Source organism: Liolophura sinensis, chromosome 9 (genome assembly GCF_032854445.1).
Source record: "Liolophura sinensis isolate JHLJ2023 chromosome 9, CUHK_Ljap_v2, whole genome shotgun sequence".
In the NCBI taxonomy this organism is placed as follows: domain Eukaryota; kingdom Metazoa; phylum Mollusca; class Polyplacophora; order Chitonida; family Chitonidae; genus Liolophura; species Liolophura sinensis.
This window is the reverse complement of record NC_088303.1, coordinates 7,737,208-7,757,681: the sequence shown is the minus strand read 5'-3', so window position 1 is coordinate 7,757,681 and position 20,474 is coordinate 7,737,208. Positions and strand designations below refer to the sequence as shown.

Genomic DNA, 20,474 nt, shown 5'->3' with positions numbered 1-20,474 from the left:
AACAGTTTTCAGAATAAAATTCTTCCAAGGCAATTAATGTGTCTGCCTCTTTAGATGTATTTACTGGATTGTTGTTTTAATACTACCATATCCCAAAACCCCTTCTTCATAACAGTCGTCCGTTACAACCTTTAACAGTTGCACATTTACACCAAACATGTTTTAATTACTAGTTTAGGCTACATTCTTCCTTGCCATGCCAGAAGAGATACTTAGTAGGATAGGTGTGTTAACGGCCAAGACAACACAGCAGAAAAACAGCTGAGTGTAAAAAGAATTACTTGAAACGTGTGGGCATTGCTCGAGACTCTGACAATCCCAATCCCACAAAAACGTGAAACATGTGGGCATTGCTCGAGACTCTGACAATTCCACTCCCACATAAACATGAAACATGTGGGCATTGCTCGAGACTCTGACAATTCCACTCTCACATAAACATGAAACATGTGGACATTGCTTGAGACTCTGACAATTCCACTCTCACATAAACATGAAACATGTGGGCATTGCTCGAGACTCTGACAATTCCACTCCCACATAAACATGAAACATGTGGGCATTGCTCCAGACTCTGACAATCCCACTCCCACATAAACATGAAACGCGGGCATTGCTCCAGACTCTGACAATCCCAATCCCACATAAACATGAAACATGTGGGCATTGCTCCAGACTCTGACAATCCCACTCCCACATAAACAGGAAACATGTGGGCATTGCTCCAGACTCTGACAATTCCACTCTCACATAAACATGAAACATGTGATCACTGTTCGAGACTCTGACAACCCCAATCCCACATAAACATGAAACATGTGGGCATTGATTGACATTCTGGCAATTCCACTCCCACATAAACATGAAACATGTGGGCATTGCTTGAGACTCTGACAATTCCACTCCCACATAAACATGAAACATGTGGGCATTGCTCCAGACTCTGACAATCCCACTCCCACATAAACATGAAACGCGGGCATTGCTCCAGACTCTGACAATCCCAATCCCACATAAACATGAAACATGTGGGCATTGCTCCAGACTCTGACAATTCCACTCCCACATAAACATGAAACATGTGGGCATTGCTCCAGACTCTGACAATCCCACTCCCACATAAACATGAAACGCGGGCATTGCTCCAGACTCTGACAATCCCAATCCCACATAAACATGAAACATGTGGGCATTGCTCCAGACTCTGACAATCCCACTCCCACATAAACAGGAAACATGTGGGCATTGCTCCAGACTCTGACAATTCCACTCTCACATAAACATGAAACATGTGATCACTGTTCGAGACTCTGACAATCCCAATCCCACATAAACATGAAACATGTGGGCACTGATTGAGATTCTGGCAATTCCACTTCCACATAAACATGAAACATGTGGGCATTGCTTGAGATTCTGGCAATTCCACTCCCATATAAACATGAAACATGTGGGCATTGCTCGAGACGCTGGCACTTCCACTCCCTCATAAACATGAAACATGTGGGTGTTGCTCGAGACTCTAGCAATTCCACTCCCGCATCAACAAATATCCTACAAATGTACATCTTATGCTCACAATATGTTCCTTTGAGAAACACATGCACACTACATGTATGTATTATTCAAGTCTGTTACAGGTTTGTGTTACAGCAGTGCCATCGGTTGACAGTCTCACTGTCTGCTCCGCTGGTATAAACTACACACTGTAGATTCAGCTGAACAGCATGCTCTGCGATCTAGCACCTGTTGCCAGGTAAGGTTATAGGCAGGGTAACGTGTGGAAAACTGTAAACTTCTCAACACTCCCACATGTAAATAAGTTCAAGTCAAACATACACTGTAGCTGTGACAACCCTGTCATTCCACCAAGCACAGAGAACTTCATTATGGTGAATGGCCCACATTAATAGATGGGAGACCCATCTTAAAAGACAAGGTATTAAAAATGGGATTTACAGACTGACATAGTCAGAATGGCTGACTCTTAGGCTGGCTTAGTCGCACTAAAAATTAGCAATCCAATAATGCTGAACATAGTATTAACAAATCAAATACACAGCCAAGCCTCAGATATGCCCACAAAAACTTGACAGCACCGTGCGTCCATCTCAGCAATAGCCCACAGTCAATATAGTCAATGTAGAACCTTGCCAGCAATGCTGGTACCATTTACCATGGGGTCAGCAGGATACGGTTTAGTACCACACAGTACCACACATGTACACTACATGGAATTTATTGGTAATCAACTGCACGGTACAGTAAGAAGACTTCTTCAACATGTGTGTAGTGCCAGTACCGTTCAGTTACCAGGCAGGACTAGGCAGGACCAGGCAGGACTAGGGAGGAATGGGCAGGACTAGGGAGGACTAGGCAGGACTAAGGAGGACTAGGCAGGCCTAGGGAGGACCAGGCATACTAGGCTGGATTAGGGAGGATTAAGGAGGACTAGGGAAAATTAAGCAGGACCAGGAAAGATTAGGAAGGACTAGGCAGGACTAAGCAGGACTAGCGAGGATTAGGGAGGACTAGGCAGGATTAGGCAGGACCAGGCAAGATTAGGGAGGACTAGGCAGGATTAGGGAGGACTAGGGAGGATTAGGGAAGACTAGGCAGGATTAGGGAGGACTAGGGAGGACCAGGGAGGACCAGGGAGGACTAGGCAGCATGTACAGTTGAACAGACTACATATTTGTGGACAGGTTTATGATATGTGTAACTTACTCTCCCATATATCCCTTGGATGTTGACATGAAGGAGGCCAGCTCCATGTCCTGATACTCTGCACCCATCTCTCTCAGCACCTTTTTGAACGAGTGGAACTCACTTCCTTCAGCATACACGTTATGCTGATAAACCTGCGGGAACAGTAATAATATCACTATAGAACCTTTTAGTTTTGGGATGGTGATCAGGAGAAGGATTGTGGCAGAAATCTGGCTGAAACCACAGCCTTTTGGGGTGTCAAGCCTTAATTTTGATGTCCATGTATGATGCAACTGTTCCCGTGAGATTCTTCGAGGACATCTGCATGCATACTTTGTTCATGCTAAGTGTAAATGTGTTCCTCCAAACAAAGAACTACACAGAAAATGTTTTTATAGCAAAAAACAAATCACTACAAAGCATATTCTGGGGGACTAAATGAAACCCAATACTTCTGCACTGACTAGAGGAGTCACTCTATAGTCTGGAGATGCTCCAACCTGGGAATCAGGCACATGTATTCTAATAGTAAACAAAATCTGACATCTGCACCTTTGCACTCTTCTGGACAGTCAAACACTCCAAAATATACATGTTCCAAGATCTGCATGTACCTCATCTGCTAAAATGAATAGATCTTCCTCCTTGGCAAAGCGTATGATTCCTTCAATGTTCTCTCTTGTCAAAACTTGTCCTGGAACACAAGCACATCACATGATGTACTTTATACAACTGATAATCTCTTAGTGAATACACAGTAAATGCAGTATATAGTACAGACAGAAGAGTCAAATCACTCATACTTAAATTACACTTCACCAATGAAAACCTTAATATAGGTTTATATAGTGCAGCCTTGCAGTTTTGAAGCAAATCTCAATGCACAAACAGTTATCTGATGTCAATCTGTAAGTACTACAGTAATCTATAACATAATATGAAATACAGCACAAACAGTGTACTGTACATGTACGAACATGAAAAATCTTATTTCTATTTCACTGGTTTCTTTATTACAATTAAGGTACTCAAATCACCACAAATCATATGTCTGCATATACACTTAAATGGTTTAACTCTAAGTTCTATCTTGCTTTGGTATAAACATTATCAGTATATCTGCTTAATAAACAAATCAGTGTACAGCCGAGAGAAAGAGAGAGAGAGAGACAAAGACAGAGAGAGAGAGACAAAGACAGAGAGAGAGACAGAGACAGAGAGCAGCAGCAACTAGATCTGACTTTATATACATGTAATATAGATGAAAATCCATACTGCAGAGCCTGGCCACTGTACAATACATCTACATTCATTACAGTGCATTTTCAGTCAAAATAAAATAAGATGATTTTAGGATACATTTCCATTTGTGTTCTTGGTAATGATTGAATGAATTTGACTCTTCAATTATCTTTCTCTTCGCTACACAATATGAGATTCTTGGCAAAAAACCTATATTTGCTATTCAAATTAATTTTATATTTATTTACCAAGAATACATGTATGTAGCTAGAATTATTGCATCTCTGTTAAAATATATTACCCTTACCTGTACTATTTTTAGTGTTGAAATGTTAGAAAATATCGTAATGAGACCGCTTTATAGATTTTATGAACTTTTTAACAATTTTGAATGGTAACACATTCACAGATGAGCCTGATATTTTGTGAAAAGTAATTATAAGTGCTCTTCTAAAACAACACAAAAAAATCTTCTATGTCTTCTTTGAGCCTTGTTTGTACAGTTGAATTTGTTTCATCCAATCCTTGAGTGAAAAGTATTTTTCATATGCCACCTTCACATGGCCCACTTCACCAGTTGATAGAAACTGAACCTTGTGAACGTGACTGTAAGTCTAAGCTTCTCACCTGTGGGGTTCCCTGGATTAATGACAACTATAGCCCGAGGTTTACACTCTGGTCGTGCAGCACTGATAGACCGCTTTAACTCATCAATGTCTAGTGCCCAGCCATTGTCCTCATCCAGGTAATAGTTTACCTGTAAACAAATATCTGGCTTTATACAGGCTGATAAACAGATACACAGATGCTGAGTCTACATATATGTACCCATGTCTGATATTACACACACACTTCCTCTTCACTTCACCTAAAGTTTGGTATGTAAAAATGCACTTTCAGACGAACATTAAGGCCCTTGCACAATAACCCTTTAAACCCAACACTTTTTGTGAAGAAGAAATTAATCAAACTCTACAAAAACTGTTAAGTGGTCCTAAAAGAGGTCAAGGCTACATCTCTGTGTTTATACCCATACATGTACAGGAACAGATACTACAGAACTAATGACTACAGGACAAATGCCACAGATACTACAGGACTAATGCCACAGATACTACAGGACTAATGACACAGATACCACAGGACTAATGTCACAGATACTTCAGGACTAATGACACAGATACTACAGGACTAATGCCACAGATACTTCAGGACTAATGACACAGATACTACAGGACTAATGCCACAGATACCACAGGACTAATGTCACAGATACTTCAGGACTAATGACACAGATACTACAGGACTAATGACACAGATACCACAGGACTAATGTCACAGATACTACAGGACAAATGCCACAGATACTACAGGACTAATGACACAGATACTACAGGACTAATGCCACAGATACCACAGGACTAATGTCACAGATACTTCAGGACTAATGCCACAGATACTACAGGACTAATGCCACAGATACTACAGGACTAATGACACAGATAACACAGGACTAATGTCACAGATACTACAGGACTAATGACACAGATACTACAGGACTAATGACACAGATACTACAGGACTAATGCCACATATACTACAGGACTAATGTCACAGATACTACAGGACAAATGCCACAGATACTACAGGACTAATGACACAGATACTACAGGACTAATGCCACAGATACTACAGGACTAAAGTCACATATACTTCAGGACTAATGACACAGATACTACAGGACTAATGCCACAGATACTACAGGACTAATGACACAGATACCACAGGACTAATGACACAGATACTACAGGACTAATGACTACAGGACAAATGCCACAGATACTACAGGACTAATGCCACAGATACTACAGGACTAATGACACAGATACCAAAGGACTAATGCCACAGATACCACAGTACTAATGACACAGATACTACAGGACTAATGCCACAGGTACTTCAGGACTAATGACACAGATACTACAGGACTAATGACACAGATACTTCAGGACTAATGTCACAGATACTTCAGGACTAATGACACAGATACTACAGGACTAATGACACAGATACTACAGGACTAATGACACAGATACTAAAGGACTAATGACACAGATACTACAGGACTAATGACTACAGGACAAATGCCACAGATACTACAGGACTAATGACACAGATACCACAGGACTAATGTCACAGATAACACAGGACTAATGTCACAGATACTACAGGACTAATGACACAGATACTTCAGGACTAATGACACAGATACTACAGGACTAATGACACATATACTACAGGACTAATGTCACAGATACTACAGGACAAATGCCACAGATACTACAGGACTAATGACACAGATACTACAGGACTAATGCCACAGATACTACAGGACTAATGTCACATATACTTCAGGACTAATGACACAGATACTACAGGACTAATGCCACAGATACTACAGGACTAATGACACAGATACCACAGGACTAATGACACAGATACTACAGGACTAATGACTACAGGACAAATGCCACAGATACTACAGGACTAATGCCACAGATACTACAGGACTAATGACACAGATACCACAGGACTAATGCCACAGATACCACAGTACTAATGACACAGATACTACAGGACTAATGCCACAGGTACTTCAGGACTAATGACACAGATACTACAGGACTAATGACACAGATACTTCAGGACTAATGTCACAGATACTTCAGGACTAATGACACAGATACTACAGGACTAATGACACAGATACTACAGGACTAATGACACAGATACTAAAGGACTAATGACACAGATACTACAGGACTAATGACTACAGGACAAATGCCACAGATACTACAGGACTAATGACACAGATACCACAGGACTAATGTCACAGATACTTCAGGACTAATGACACAGATACTACAGGACTAATGCCACAGATACCACAGGACTAATGTCACAGATACTTCAGGACTAATGACACAGATACTACAGGACTAATGCCACAGATACCACAGGACTAATGACACAGATACTACAGGACTAATGATACAGATACCACAGGACTAATGTCACAGATACTTCAGGACTAATGACACAGATACTACAGGACTAATGACACAGATACTACAGGACTAATGACACAGATACCACAGGACTAATGTCACAGATACTTCAGGACTAATGACACAGATACTACAGGACTAATGACAAGATACTACAGGACTAATGACACAGATACTACAGGACTAATGCCACAGATACCACAGGACTAATGTCAAATATACTACAGGACTAATGCCACAGATACTACAGGACTAATGTCACAGATACTTCAGGACTAATGACACAGATACTACAGGACTAATGACACAGATAATACAGGACTAATGACACAGATAATACAGGACTAATGACACAGATACTACAGGACTAATGACACAGATACTACAGAACTAATGACACATATAATACAGGACCAATGACACAGACACTACAGGACTAATGCGACAGAAAATACAGGACCAATGGCACAGATACTACAGGACTAATGACACAGACAATACAGGTATTCATTATTTATTTATTTGATTGGTTTTTTACGCCGTATTCAAGAATATTTCACTTATACGACGGCGGCCAGCAATATGGTGGGAGGAAACCGGGCAGAGCCAGGTGGAAACCCACAACCATCCGCAGGTTGCTGGCAGACTTTCCCACTTACGGCCGGAGAGGAAGCCAGCATGACTTGAACTCACAGCGACTGCACTGGTTAGAGGCTTCTGGGTCATTATGCTGCGCTAGTGCGCTAACCGACTGAGCCACCAGACAATACAGGACTAATGACACAGATACTACAGACACAGATACTATACTGAAAGTCTTTCTCTGTAATAGGCTACACAAATCTAAATTTTTATTTTACAGGCAGAGCAAATGTTCTTCCAGTGTCCTAAAAGAATACAAAAAAAAAAAAAAATGAAAAATCACCTAATTTGAAGGAAATGTCGACTGTCCCAAACTCTTTCCGGTTAAAGACATACTTATGCGAAACTTTAAGGATACTGCCTCATGAGAAATGATTGTGGATATTAAACTCAGCAAAGGAATTGAATTCAAGCGCTCAACCACAATGGTCAAAAGCTATCAATCTTAAATGAAAAACAGACTCGACATAGCAAACCTGAGTGTGTGTCCGCCCCGCCCCACCAACTCCAGCCATTTTGGCACCTACAACTTACCGGATATGCATTGTACTCTGCAATGGTGGCTGTGTAGAGAGGGTATTGTGGGATAGGTATCATAACTCCTGCCCGCTCCTTACCTCCCTTGCCAGTCATCAACAGTTTCATTATACTCTGAAATCAAACAAGGCAGAGAGAAAAAGATGAGGGAACATATCCAATACGGGTAGCAATGAACTTAATCATATAAGACAGACAGAAACAGATCTGTGAGCATATCCAGAAGAGGTAGCAGTAAACTGAATCATACAAGACAAGACATAAAGATGAGGGAACATATTCAATACAGGTAGCAGTAAACTGAATCATACAAGACAAGACATAAAGATGAGGGAACATATTCAATATAGGCAGCAGTAAACTGAATCATACCAGATAGACAGAAAACAATGAAACAAAAAAAAAAACATATGACAGAAGTTTTCGCTTATCTTCATGAAATTTCTGCTTGCTGTACCTGTATATCACATGCTTATCACTATATCTGATCCACTTACTGTAATGAGATCTCCACCTCTTGTGGACAGAAGGATGTTTGTGTACTTAGATGAGTACCCCTCATTCTAATAAGGTGTACTCGAGGTATACTTGAGAGGTGCATCTGAGATGTTGATTGTTGAGGTGTAGCATATCTGATGTGAGGTGTGTCAGAGCTACATGTGAGGTGACTGAAGGTGTATCTGACACTTGAGGTACTGCCAATTATGCACATTAATACCTCAAGTACACATACAGTATCTCAGGGGAGGTGTAGACCAGAAAGACCAGGTATACTTAGATGAACGACTGTCATATTTCTGTAATTAATTAGCTGCATAGTACAATTTCATACAATCTGTTCACACATAATACTACATGTAGGTGTACCTCTCTACCAGCTGCTTACCTTTATACCACAACCTCTTCACACATAATACCACATGTAGGTGTACCTCTTTACCAGCTGCCTTACCTTAATACCATCACTAGCTCCTGTGGAGAGGAAGATGTCTGTGTAGTTAGCAGGGTGGCCATCACGTTTCTCTATGTAATCAGCGACATCTCGTCTGATGACTTCAACACCGGCACTGTCACTGTATGCTCCTAAACACAACGCAATATATACACAGACTACATGTCAGTATCTCTACACTTCCATGAAATTTATCTTCTCTGTTAGAATAGTATAAGGTAAAATTATTACTCAATGAGAGTCTGATGTGTTTCACAATGAAACCTGGTTCCATTTTTACTACATGTACTAAAGTTCCATGCGAAACAGGGAATAGCTTCAACTCACATTTGTTGAAGGAATATATGATTATCGTAACTTGATAACTTGATGAAAGCCTGTCAGCCCTGCCTGTACACGCACAGGTATATTTATATTGTACAACCATGCCTGATGAAACAGCCTGTCAGCCCTGCCTGTACACGCATAGGTATATTTATGCTGTACAAGCATGCTTGATGAAACAGCCTGTCAGCCCTGCCTGTACACGTACAGGTACATTTATGTTGTACAACCATGCTAGATGAAACAGCCTGTCAGCCCTGCCTGTACACGCACAGGTACATTTATGTTGTACAACCATGCTGGATGAAACAGCCTGTCAGCCCTGCCTGTACACGCACAGGTACATTTATGTTGTACAACCATGCTGGATGTAACAGCCTGTCAGCCCTGCCTGTACACGCACAGGTACATTTATGTTGTGCAACCATGCTTGATGAAGCAGCCTGTCAGCCCTGCCTGTACACGCACAGGTACATTTATGTTGTACAACCATGCTAGATGAAACAGCCTGTCAGTCCTGCCTGTACACGTACAGGTACATTTATGTTGTACAACCATGCTTGATGAAACAGCCTGTCAGCCCTGCCTGTACACGCACAGGTACAATTATGTTGTGCAACCATGCTTGATGAAACAGCCTGTCAGCCCTGCCTGTACACGTACAGGTACATTTATGTTGTACAACCATGCTTGATGAAACAGCCTGTCAGCCCTGCCTGTACACGCACAGGTACATTTATGTTGTGCAACCATGCTTGATGAAGCAGCCTGTCAGCCCTGCCTGTACACGCACAGGTACATTTATGTTGTACAACCATGCTGGATGAAATAGCCTGTCAGCCCTGCCTGTACACGCACAGGTACATTTATGTTGTGCAACCATGCTTGATGAAACAGCCTGTCAGCCCTGCCTGTACTCGCACAGGTACATTTATGTTGTACAACCATGCTGGATGAAATAGCCTGTCAGCCCTGCCTGTACACGCACAGGTACATTTATGTTGTACAACCATGCTGGATGAAATAGCCTGTCAGCCCTGCCTGTACACGCACAGGTACATTTATGTTGCACAACCATGCTTGATGAAATAGCCTATCAGCCCTGCCTGTACACGCACAGGTACGTTTATGTTGTACAACCATGCTTGATGAAACAGCCTGTCAGCCCTGCCTGTACACGCACAGGTACATTTATGTTGTGCAATCATGCTTGATGAAGCAGCCTGTCAGCCCTGCCTGTACACGCACAGGTACAATTATGTTGTACAACCATGCTTGATGAAACAGCCTGTCAGCCCTGCCTGTACACGCACAGGTACATTTATGTTGTACAACCATGCTGGATGTAACAGCCTGTCAGCCCTGCCTGTACACGCACAGGTACATTTATGTTGTGCAACCATGCTTGATGAAGCAGCCTGTCAGCCCTGCCTGTACACGCACAGGTACATTTATGTTGTACAACCATGCTAGATGAAATAGCCTGTCAGCCCTGCCTGTACACGCACAGGTACATTTATGTTGTGCAACCATGCTTGATGAAACAGCCTGTCAGCCCTGCCTGTACACGCACAGGTACATTTATGTTGTACAACCATGCTAGATGAAATAGCCTGTCAGCCCTGCCTGTACACGCACAGGTACATTTATGTTGTACAACCATGCTGGATGAAATAGCCTGTCAGCCCTGCCTGTACACGCAGAGGTACATTTATGTTGCACAACCATGCTTGATGAAATAGCCTATCAGCCCTGCCTGTACACGCACAGGTACATTTATGTTGTACAACCATGCTTGATGAAACAGCCTGTCAGCCCTGCCTATATCCCCCCTTCTGATGAGCCATCAACCACAAACCCACAAACTATCTAACCGTAAAAATCACCTTCATGTAACTGCATACTGCTAACTATTCAATACTATCCAAAAAGCAAACACAGGAATAATGATCACATTCTGCTCATCCACTACATGATCCACCCAAACCCCACCTCTTCCTAACTCACCCACACTCTTCCCGCCACACCCATCCAGTATCCTCTGGGCCCTCTGTTTAGCATCTGTTGGAAAGTCTGATGTTTTTATCAACTCTGGATAAGCACATAATGTCACTACCTGAAACATTTGATGAAATAAACAACAGTACAATGAAAGCTCCTTACGCTCATCACAGAAATTAATATGCATGTTATCTTTTCAAATTATGATATCCCATCATCACATGTTGGGTAATACTTAAAAGATGTATTGGAATTCACAACTGTCCCCTTCTTGAATGATGTGTTTTCAAAAACTGACGGTAGATTAGGGAAAAAAATTGGACAAAGAATGTTTAGCCAGACACACTCCTACAAATATAGACCAGAAAGAAGCTTAATCGTATTCATTAACTATAAATGGTTAAATGGCATAATGAAAGTGAAAGTGAAACCGAGTCTCACCTGTCTGATGAAGGTCAGAGGCGTTTGTCCTGTTGCGTGACAGTCACCTATGTTTGCTCGTATCACCTCAAGGAATGGCTTTTTCTTGCCCTGGTACAGAATACATTTCTTCTAGTAAATACACGTACATGTGTTATAGAGTATATAAACGTATTTAATATACCCTAAATGACCTAAAATTTCACTGACAAAAGTGCATTTTTAGAGGGAAATAACTGTCAAAAAATAATATTTTTGGTGAAACTGACTATTTTCCAATAGAATATGATCCCATGTTCCCAGCTTAACACCTTTCTAAAGTCAATAGAACTCTCAGAATTAGGAATAATAAGCTTGATAGTCATGCACGAAATTTATGGGCTTTTACGGTAATCAATTGTCAGTTGAAATATACTGTAACTCGACGGATCTCATCTGTCATTTCCACAGGCTTATAAACTCAATGTTTCGGTGTTGATTAAACAACAAATAGTACCTGGAAACATAGCGGATCTGCCAACATTGATCTGACTTCATATATTTGTGATGTTTACAGATCAAACTTGTTTTTGCTAATTCCTGGGCTTCATAAATGTATGATTTTCTCTCTAAGGATGGGGCATAACTTCTTATGCTCTCAGAAAATGGACGAAGAAAAAAAAAAAAGCAAAAAGAAAATAAAATTTGTAAACCACTCCCAAATTTTGTCTTCATGAAAACTGGATTAATCTGATCCTTGGCAATTATAAAAAGTTGACATGGTATCATAACTAACATAAATTTACTTTATTTGTTTCAATGGTGCTTTATTCTGTAATCAAAAACTTTTTACTTCAGTCAGGTTTATGCATGGAGGAAACGCACCCAAAGCACCTGAACATGTGCCTAATACACCTCCTGACTAAGTCACAGCCATAACAGCAATAGTTGTATCCTGTTACATAGCCTCATCATGCTCATCGGTCATGGGCCTCACAGTCAAGGTAAGACAGCACATTATTTATCAGTGAGAGATCTCTTCACATATATAAATGATTATTAAGTATCAACAAGTTTAGGCAGCATTAACAAGTCTGTAGTGATTAATTTAAGCTACTTTTTTTTTTATTCCAGTGTAAAGATGCCTGACATCTACTCATTAAACACCAGTAAGCAGGTAAGCAGTGCTAACAGGACACACAATATATATGACAGGTATTATATCACTATGACACACATGCTGTTTCCCAAACTCCTCCCCCTAAAACCAATGTACAGGTATTATGTTACACAAACATGCGCTGAATAAAGCAAATTTTTTTCACATACAGATCACAAACTTCTGCACTCAACATGTGCATCAGGTCCTAGAGTTTGCCTTTGAGCCACCAAAGTTTCAACAACTGCAGTGTTACAGTACAAAGTAACATGTTATTTACAAATAAGTCGGGCATACATTGTATGGTCTGTGTACTTGAGACACACAAAGTGGATTTAGGGACACATCTTTATAAGTGGCTTTGTATAAGCAGACACTTATCAAAGCTATCTTAAGCCTCAGATTTATACTTAATTTTATAATCTTTCCATGCATGATAACAGATTATTGGTGCAAACATTCAGCACTCCTATGTTGCTGGTCTCTCCGCCGTGTGAATAAGGCTGGCTAACTCTATGAGCCTCAAGAATATTTTACTCATACATGTATAAGAAGCCAGGCTGTGTCATGGGTGGAGATGGGTGGAGAAACAGGAATGCCTGGAGTAATTAAACAATAGGAATTTCTGATTAACTCTCCATCATCCAAAACACAAAGTTTCACCTTTCACCTGAGCGATTTTAATGTTTATGCCATGTTGGTGGCAGGCAAGTGAACTTCATACGAGATCACCCAAACGTAGCTAGGACCACTGTTGACCATATTTCATCCAATTTGTTGTCTTCAGAAATATAAACCTTGATTGCACCATGACATCACATATAAATCATTGTGAAAATTGTGAAGTCTAATAACACAAGACATACATTTAAAGATGGTGAGTTCACTGACTGGCATCTAGGGAAGGAATGTCAAGCTGACCTGTACACAAAGCAAATATATGTGTATTTTTTACGCATGTCCTTACCTGTGGGTCACATTGTTGCATGAATAATACAATGATTTCTTTGTTCACCTCAAGGTAGCATCAAGGCATGTTGATTCTTTAGAAATAGGATCAATGACCTTGGTTTTATGCCAGATCATGGCATCTACTCATTTATGTATAGGCACAGATAAGTATAAGGTCTAACAGTTCCAACCGTAGTGCATCTGTCATTTGGGAAGGTTTATACAAATCTATTTTAGTAGGTTTTTTTTTTTACAAAGCTATTATTCACCAGAAGTACATATCGCTCGATCATGAGAAGTATATATGCTGATCCTGCTCATTTTTACATTGTGTTTTAAAGTAAACATAAAGTCAGCCACTATAGCAGAATTAATTAATAAGGTAGTATTCCAGAAATCTTCTAAAAATATTTTTAAAATTCTACACTGCTTATCAACAAAATAAATAACAATCAATCAGCAAACAAAGAGTCCTTTCAACTGTTCCTTTTTTCAAAGGGGGGCCGATGTTTCTTTTAACAGCTTCGTGTTTCAGCATACTCAATTAGCACCTCTCCTGAGGTGGTTTTCTTGACAGTTCACCTTGACAAGTTACTGCAGTCTCCTGCCCAACATGTATGCAATAAGGCATGGGCAGCCGTACTCAGTTCCCTGCTCATAAATGTGTGGTCTAAAACGTACCGTATACCCAGTGCTGAACTTCATCTTCTCAGCTTTCAAAACTGTATAGAATTTTTTACATGTTTTCTCTGATAACTACCTGCTCCCCCTATCATTTTTTTCTGTGTAAATATAGTGGCAAACTTGTTTAAAGTGTTCACTTAAAAGTAATTGAATAATTTACAAATTACATTTGAAATAGTTATTGCACAGATACCTGCCATGCTTATTTAGCCCTACCGTATCATTAATGCTTCAACCATTGTAACTAACTTTACATTTTGCCTTCATGAATTAATAAAGAGAAGATTCTTCCTACAGTATTTAAGCTTTATTAATGATCTTCTGAGGCTTGATGGCATTTTCCGGTGCGCAGCGCGTACTGATATTAAACTATATTCGCTACTTTAACAATTCGTAATTCACCCATGACATCTGTAGATTTTACAATGATGTTGTGTAAGCTGACAAACTTGGACACATACTTGTACATGTATATGTATGTACACAGATGTTCACCGGCAGGACACCGTCCCCAAACTTACACTGGCCAATTCCTTCTCAATTTCCCCGGCCCTGATGACGATGGGTCCCCTCACTGCATATTCCATGGTCTTCACATGAGGATTCATGTTGTCTATACTCAACACTTTACATCGCCGAGGCACACGACAGTTGACTTTGCTCACATTTTGTTGCAACCGAACCGTCGAAGAATCGTTTACTTTTGAAGCTAAACTGGACAATTTTCGTCTAAACATTTTGACAGGGAAAGGTTATGGTAGTGGAAACCTGATACAGTCGTTAAGTTTGTCACCAGTTAGACCTTACGATTAACTGCTACCTCGACACAACGGTGAAGGTCACGACAGCAATACAGAGAAACTTGCACTCCATCACAAAAAGTGGGCCTTAATCATCACGTGACTACATTGAAAGCGGCTCTCTCTCCCCCTGCCGCCAGATGTCGTCACGGTGTGATCTTACACGTCAGTTACCGTCACAACAGCTTGTGATGCAACAAAGTTCGAACTACAGGAACGCTAGCTGCTGAACATGTGTTGGGGCAAGTAGGCATTATATGTAAGAGTACATATTGTACATATTTTTTTTTTTTCTGTGGAAGTAATTCTTTTTTTGAGAACGATTTGGGTGATGATTAGGCATGTTGTGATGTTATCAACGTATCCATGGTTTGTAGTTTGGTGTATTTTATGAGTATGTCCTCATACACATGGCTTATCAATGATATATTATTTATATACACATAGTACCCACTTAGTCCATGCCAATGTGCATATTGTGTTTTTCTTCTCAAATACTTCCTTCTAAGAATTAGTTATTTTATTTATTATTTTTTAGGTAATGAGATGTTTTCAACGTGATCTACAGTTTGTTATTTTGTTTTCTTTTATTAAATTTATATATATATATAACCATGAGAACGATGTATTTTAAACAGCAGCTAAATGGCTTTCAATAAAACTGTTAACATTTTGAATTTATTCAGTTAATACTAAATTTAATAAAACAAAACACACACACACACACACACACATATATGATATTACCACATCATTGTAATTATTAGTGCAGAAATTCAAGTTTAGCCATTATATTATCCATTATATATTCAGCCAGTGCTATATCTTAGCTGATGTTGTACATTTCACTAAACTTTTGTGAAATTAATCACATATAAGGTGATATTTTTTCAAATAAAGAGTAATATCCCAAAGGGAATTTTTAAAGCATTTCAGTTGTGTTTTTTTTATCAATAGAAGCATTTAAGTTGCTTATGGTTTATCAACATGTTTCTGCATAATTGTGCCTCATCATGTGCCGAATAGGTGTACCATTACCATCTGCAGACCTGTTTTTTCTAACCTGGTTGGATATTTCCTTGAGACATCTTACCAAGTTCTTCAATTTAATAGCTAAACTGGCAGTTAAATTACTGAATTTTATTGTATCAAGTGTAACAATTGTTTTTATTCAGGATTCCCATTTTAATATATGGTGAAAATAATGGGACTGAGGGATATTTTTATTCACATGAGGTGGCACTGGTGCGAAGAAGTACCTTTAGCCATTGTCATGTCACAAATGCATAAAAGCGCAATGTCTGTGCAACGACTACTATATGTTACAAATTAAATTGTAACGTCATACTGTTTTCAGTGTTACATCATCATTATGACCTTGTCATGGAACATTTGATGTCAATAAAATAATTTCAAGGCCCTGCTGCCATGCCTTTGTCGAACACCCAGTGTAGTTAACTTTGCTTACTGGTATAAAACCTTAAACATTCTTACAGTACAGTTCTAAATTTATTTTATTGAACAAACATTTCATCATTTCAGCATATTTAAATTAACTAAGCATTTCATAATGAACTGCAGTCATCATAAAAAAAGCTATTATTAATATTATGTTGGTAATACATTGTAGATTGTTAATACCGGGTAAGCAATAATTTTTAGTAAAATGTAAAACATAAAATACATTACATCAGTAGTGGTGAAATGAAACCATTTCTTTTAATATAAATCACAAAATGCCCAATTCCTGTCTACCTATGTCCAAGCAGGTGTATGATGTTACTTAAATGTATGTACATTAGCTACGTATATATATATATATATACAGATGTGTATCCACCCATGTTAGTTTCATGTCCCTGTTTTACAGGATGTCTGTGTGAAGGACCACGGGTGCCACAAGAAGACAAGAATGGAAGGAGTGATTATGTGACCAGTAGGTTTCTTTTTACATGTAGATATGTCAAACATACATCCATATCCTTTGTAATGGTTTGACCACACAGCTAGTATTTAACTTGATCTATTCTTGTTGCAGGTTTATTTTGTTATCAAATGGCTTTTTTCATATCGCCCTTGTTACAGTTCCAAGATCTGTCATATTGGCCTGTGGCATGTTTCATTGACTCAAGGGAACCAATTAATATTACTGGTGAAGGACCAATAAATAGGCTGATGTGAAAACAGCAATTTAGTGACATTTTTATTCATCACCTGTGTATTTGATCAGGAAACAACAAAGCATGCTCACAAATATAGCACATGTGTTATTACAACTTGTATTTTGTAACCTACCAAACATGTCATGTGCCACAGCTGTTTGTTCAAAACTTCCATAAGATGTTTTAAGTTAACTAGAATGTATATATACATGTGTTCATACATGCAGCTTACATGTACTGATAGTGCTTTTAGGTTTTTTTGGTGCATTGTGAGCAGTACAAAGTTTTGTCAGAAAATGATGTATTTGACAGATTAATTTACATAATGGAAATAGTACCATTTGTCACACTTATCACAGCCAACTGATGGTGGTACATGAAATGTGACACAATGGACAAAGCCATTTATTGGTTGGTGTGCTTGTAGGGTGGTGTAAAACATGTAATTTACACTTTTGCAGAGTTATGGACAATTTCCATTGATTTGAATATTTGCTTACGTTACATTTAAAATTTTTATTTGGCTGGTGCTTTGAAAGAAAAGTACCACTGTTCTGTTTTGGTTCATGTGTGTCAGCAGAGCTTTCACCATGTGATTTACTCACCTTTGGTTTAAATTGAGAACTTTTGCGTACATCTCAGAAGTTGTGAGAACGTTGCCATTTGTAATATAACACCATTGTCTTCAAATTACCAAGAGCACAGCATGCCATTTGAAAGTTTGTTTGTAGTGATATTGTACATCATGATTTTGTCAGGAATTTTCTCAGAGGCATATGCAGTAGAGCTTTCGTAGTATCTGGAATAGATACTGTATGTCCAGCATGTCAACGATCTGGTGTGCTTTGTAGTATTGGTCTCTATGAGCCTGGCTACTTTCTGTGTGAAATGCTGTCATTGAAAGTTATGCCAAACCATCCATTATCAACCCATGTGTTATCAGTGATTACCCGTTTTGAATTATCTAAGCCAAGGCCGTCTTGTTTGAAGTTGATATTTTGATAAAGCATGTGTACTGCTGGTTAATGTTGCCTGAAATAGCAGCGTAATGTCAATTTTTGATGACATGATCTATACAGTTATTACTTTCCTCAAAAATTTGGGCTAGTTTGTGATGTGCTTTAAGTATTTTATCTTTAGCACATTTATTTCTTCAGGAAGGTTTTTGTGTGCTAATTGGAGGAACAAATTTAGGCTGCATGCAGGCACAGATTGTGAATCTGATTATTGCTGCTACTCCACACATACTACATGTTTGCATAGGATAATATAGGGCACAATTTGCACACATGCAATCGTGATTGCAGTGTATGTTCGAACATGTTTGATCATGACATTGAGCTATTTTTAGTGTATCCAGTTGTATTCCACTTTTAACAATTCCTCCGTAAACAAATTCAGAAAATTTGCAGGAATTTCTGTGCCTGAGAATCTGCATATACCACTTTATTTTGTTCTGGGAAGTAGGTAAAAAATACAAAACGATTACCAGTTTGATCGTGTGTTGTTTTGCCACAAGAATCACGTTTTACCAAAAAGCTTTAAATTAATCTGGCATTTTGGGGGGGGGGGGGGCGGTTAACTTCTGCTCGACTGATTGACTGACATCAGTTTGGAAAGATTCACGGAGTCACCAAATGGACATACAAACATACTACATCGTTAAATTGTGTATTTATTCTGCATGTTGTGGGGCTAATTAAGAAATTTGACAACCGAGATTCACCCGTGAGTGTAGCCAGATCCTCAGTATAGATTGAACGATTGATTATGCTAACTAATTTCTTCTCTGCTGAATTTGAAAGAATGTTTGCAAATTCATTTGACATATAGTTTCCGACAGAGGTGTTTGGGCATTAATTTTCTGAAAAGAACTGCATGTTTTCCATGTCTTGTCAGCTTGCCATGGATTGCTTTGTATATTATTTTTAATTTTATGCAGGTATATGATATCAGATGTACCAGCAGCACTTAGTAAATAATATAAAAATTATTATACATTCTGAATAAAATTGCATTATTAGTAAAAATAACATTGTCTTGTGTTTATGTCTGATTTATTCATTCTGATGCATGTTTTATGAGTTTGCTATATGAAGCAAATGACGCATACACTTGCTGGTGTATATGCACTACAGTGTGAGTGTGGAAATAGTTTATGTCCTACGAAGTTTCGTCGAGTGTTAGAAGTAAATTTTTATTTCTGATGGCGAATTTTGCTCACTCAGTGAGCAAAATATGTTTTTTTATAAATGGTTGTTGGTTAGTTTCGATGGGGAAAATGGATACATTAAAACCAAATGTACCGGTTGGGTTTAATTTTAGTAGGGGTGTGCAAGAAATTGCCCTTCGGAAGACAATGATAACCGCTTTGTCGTCAAGGAAAGGACGCTTCCGTGTGAGGGTTAATGAGATAGTTACGATATCTAATGGCAGGGGGACATAACCGCGCATTTGTCAGCCTGTTGCAATGTAGTCACGTGATGATTAAGGCCCACTTTTTCGTGGTGGAGTGCAAGTTTCTCTTGATTGCAAACGCTGTTGACAGTTGAAAACACCGGAAGTTGTTACCGGGAGTACCAGTCTCATGCTACACACTCGTCCATTTCCAATCGTTTCGATCCCACTGAAACTGCTGTGCGCACGTCAACCACGAGCGTCTGGTGCATGACAGTGCTATTCGGAGCAGGTTGAACAAGACGAAGAGAGGAGATAAAGGTGACTGAACGAAATTCGACGTGTCCTAGTCCCATTTTATGAGAATAATTACATGTATAGGCCTACCGGTACATAGTTTTTATGCCCTATTTGTTGTTGTACATGTAGATGCGCAGTAGGCCTAAG

At 39.3% G+C, this 20,474-nt stretch overlaps 1 protein-coding gene across 1 annotated transcript in view; it reads right to left on the bottom strand.

Annotated features, from left to right (window-relative positions):
• The window catches only part of LOC135474775 (alanine aminotransferase 2-like), a 29,300-nt gene extending 13,795 nt beyond the window's left edge, over positions 1 to 15,505 (bottom strand). The window contains exons 1-8 of the mRNA XM_064754370.1: positions 15,190 to 15,505; positions 11,917 to 12,006; positions 11,482 to 11,590; positions 9,151 to 9,281; positions 8,196 to 8,312; positions 4,579 to 4,708; positions 3,324 to 3,403; positions 2,728 to 2,861 (exon numbers count right to left, since the gene is read on the bottom strand). Of these exons, the coding sequence (XP_064610440.1) occupies positions 2,728 to 2,861; positions 3,324 to 3,403; positions 4,579 to 4,708; positions 8,196 to 8,312; positions 9,151 to 9,281; positions 11,482 to 11,590; positions 11,917 to 12,006; positions 15,190 to 15,405 (1,007 nt within the window). The 5' untranslated portion in view covers positions 15,406 to 15,505. The remainder of the gene's footprint in view (positions 1 to 2,727; positions 2,862 to 3,323; positions 3,404 to 4,578; positions 4,709 to 8,195; positions 8,313 to 9,150; positions 9,282 to 11,481; positions 11,591 to 11,916; positions 12,007 to 15,189) is intronic.
• Positions 15,506 to 20,474: the final 4,969 nt, after the last annotated feature.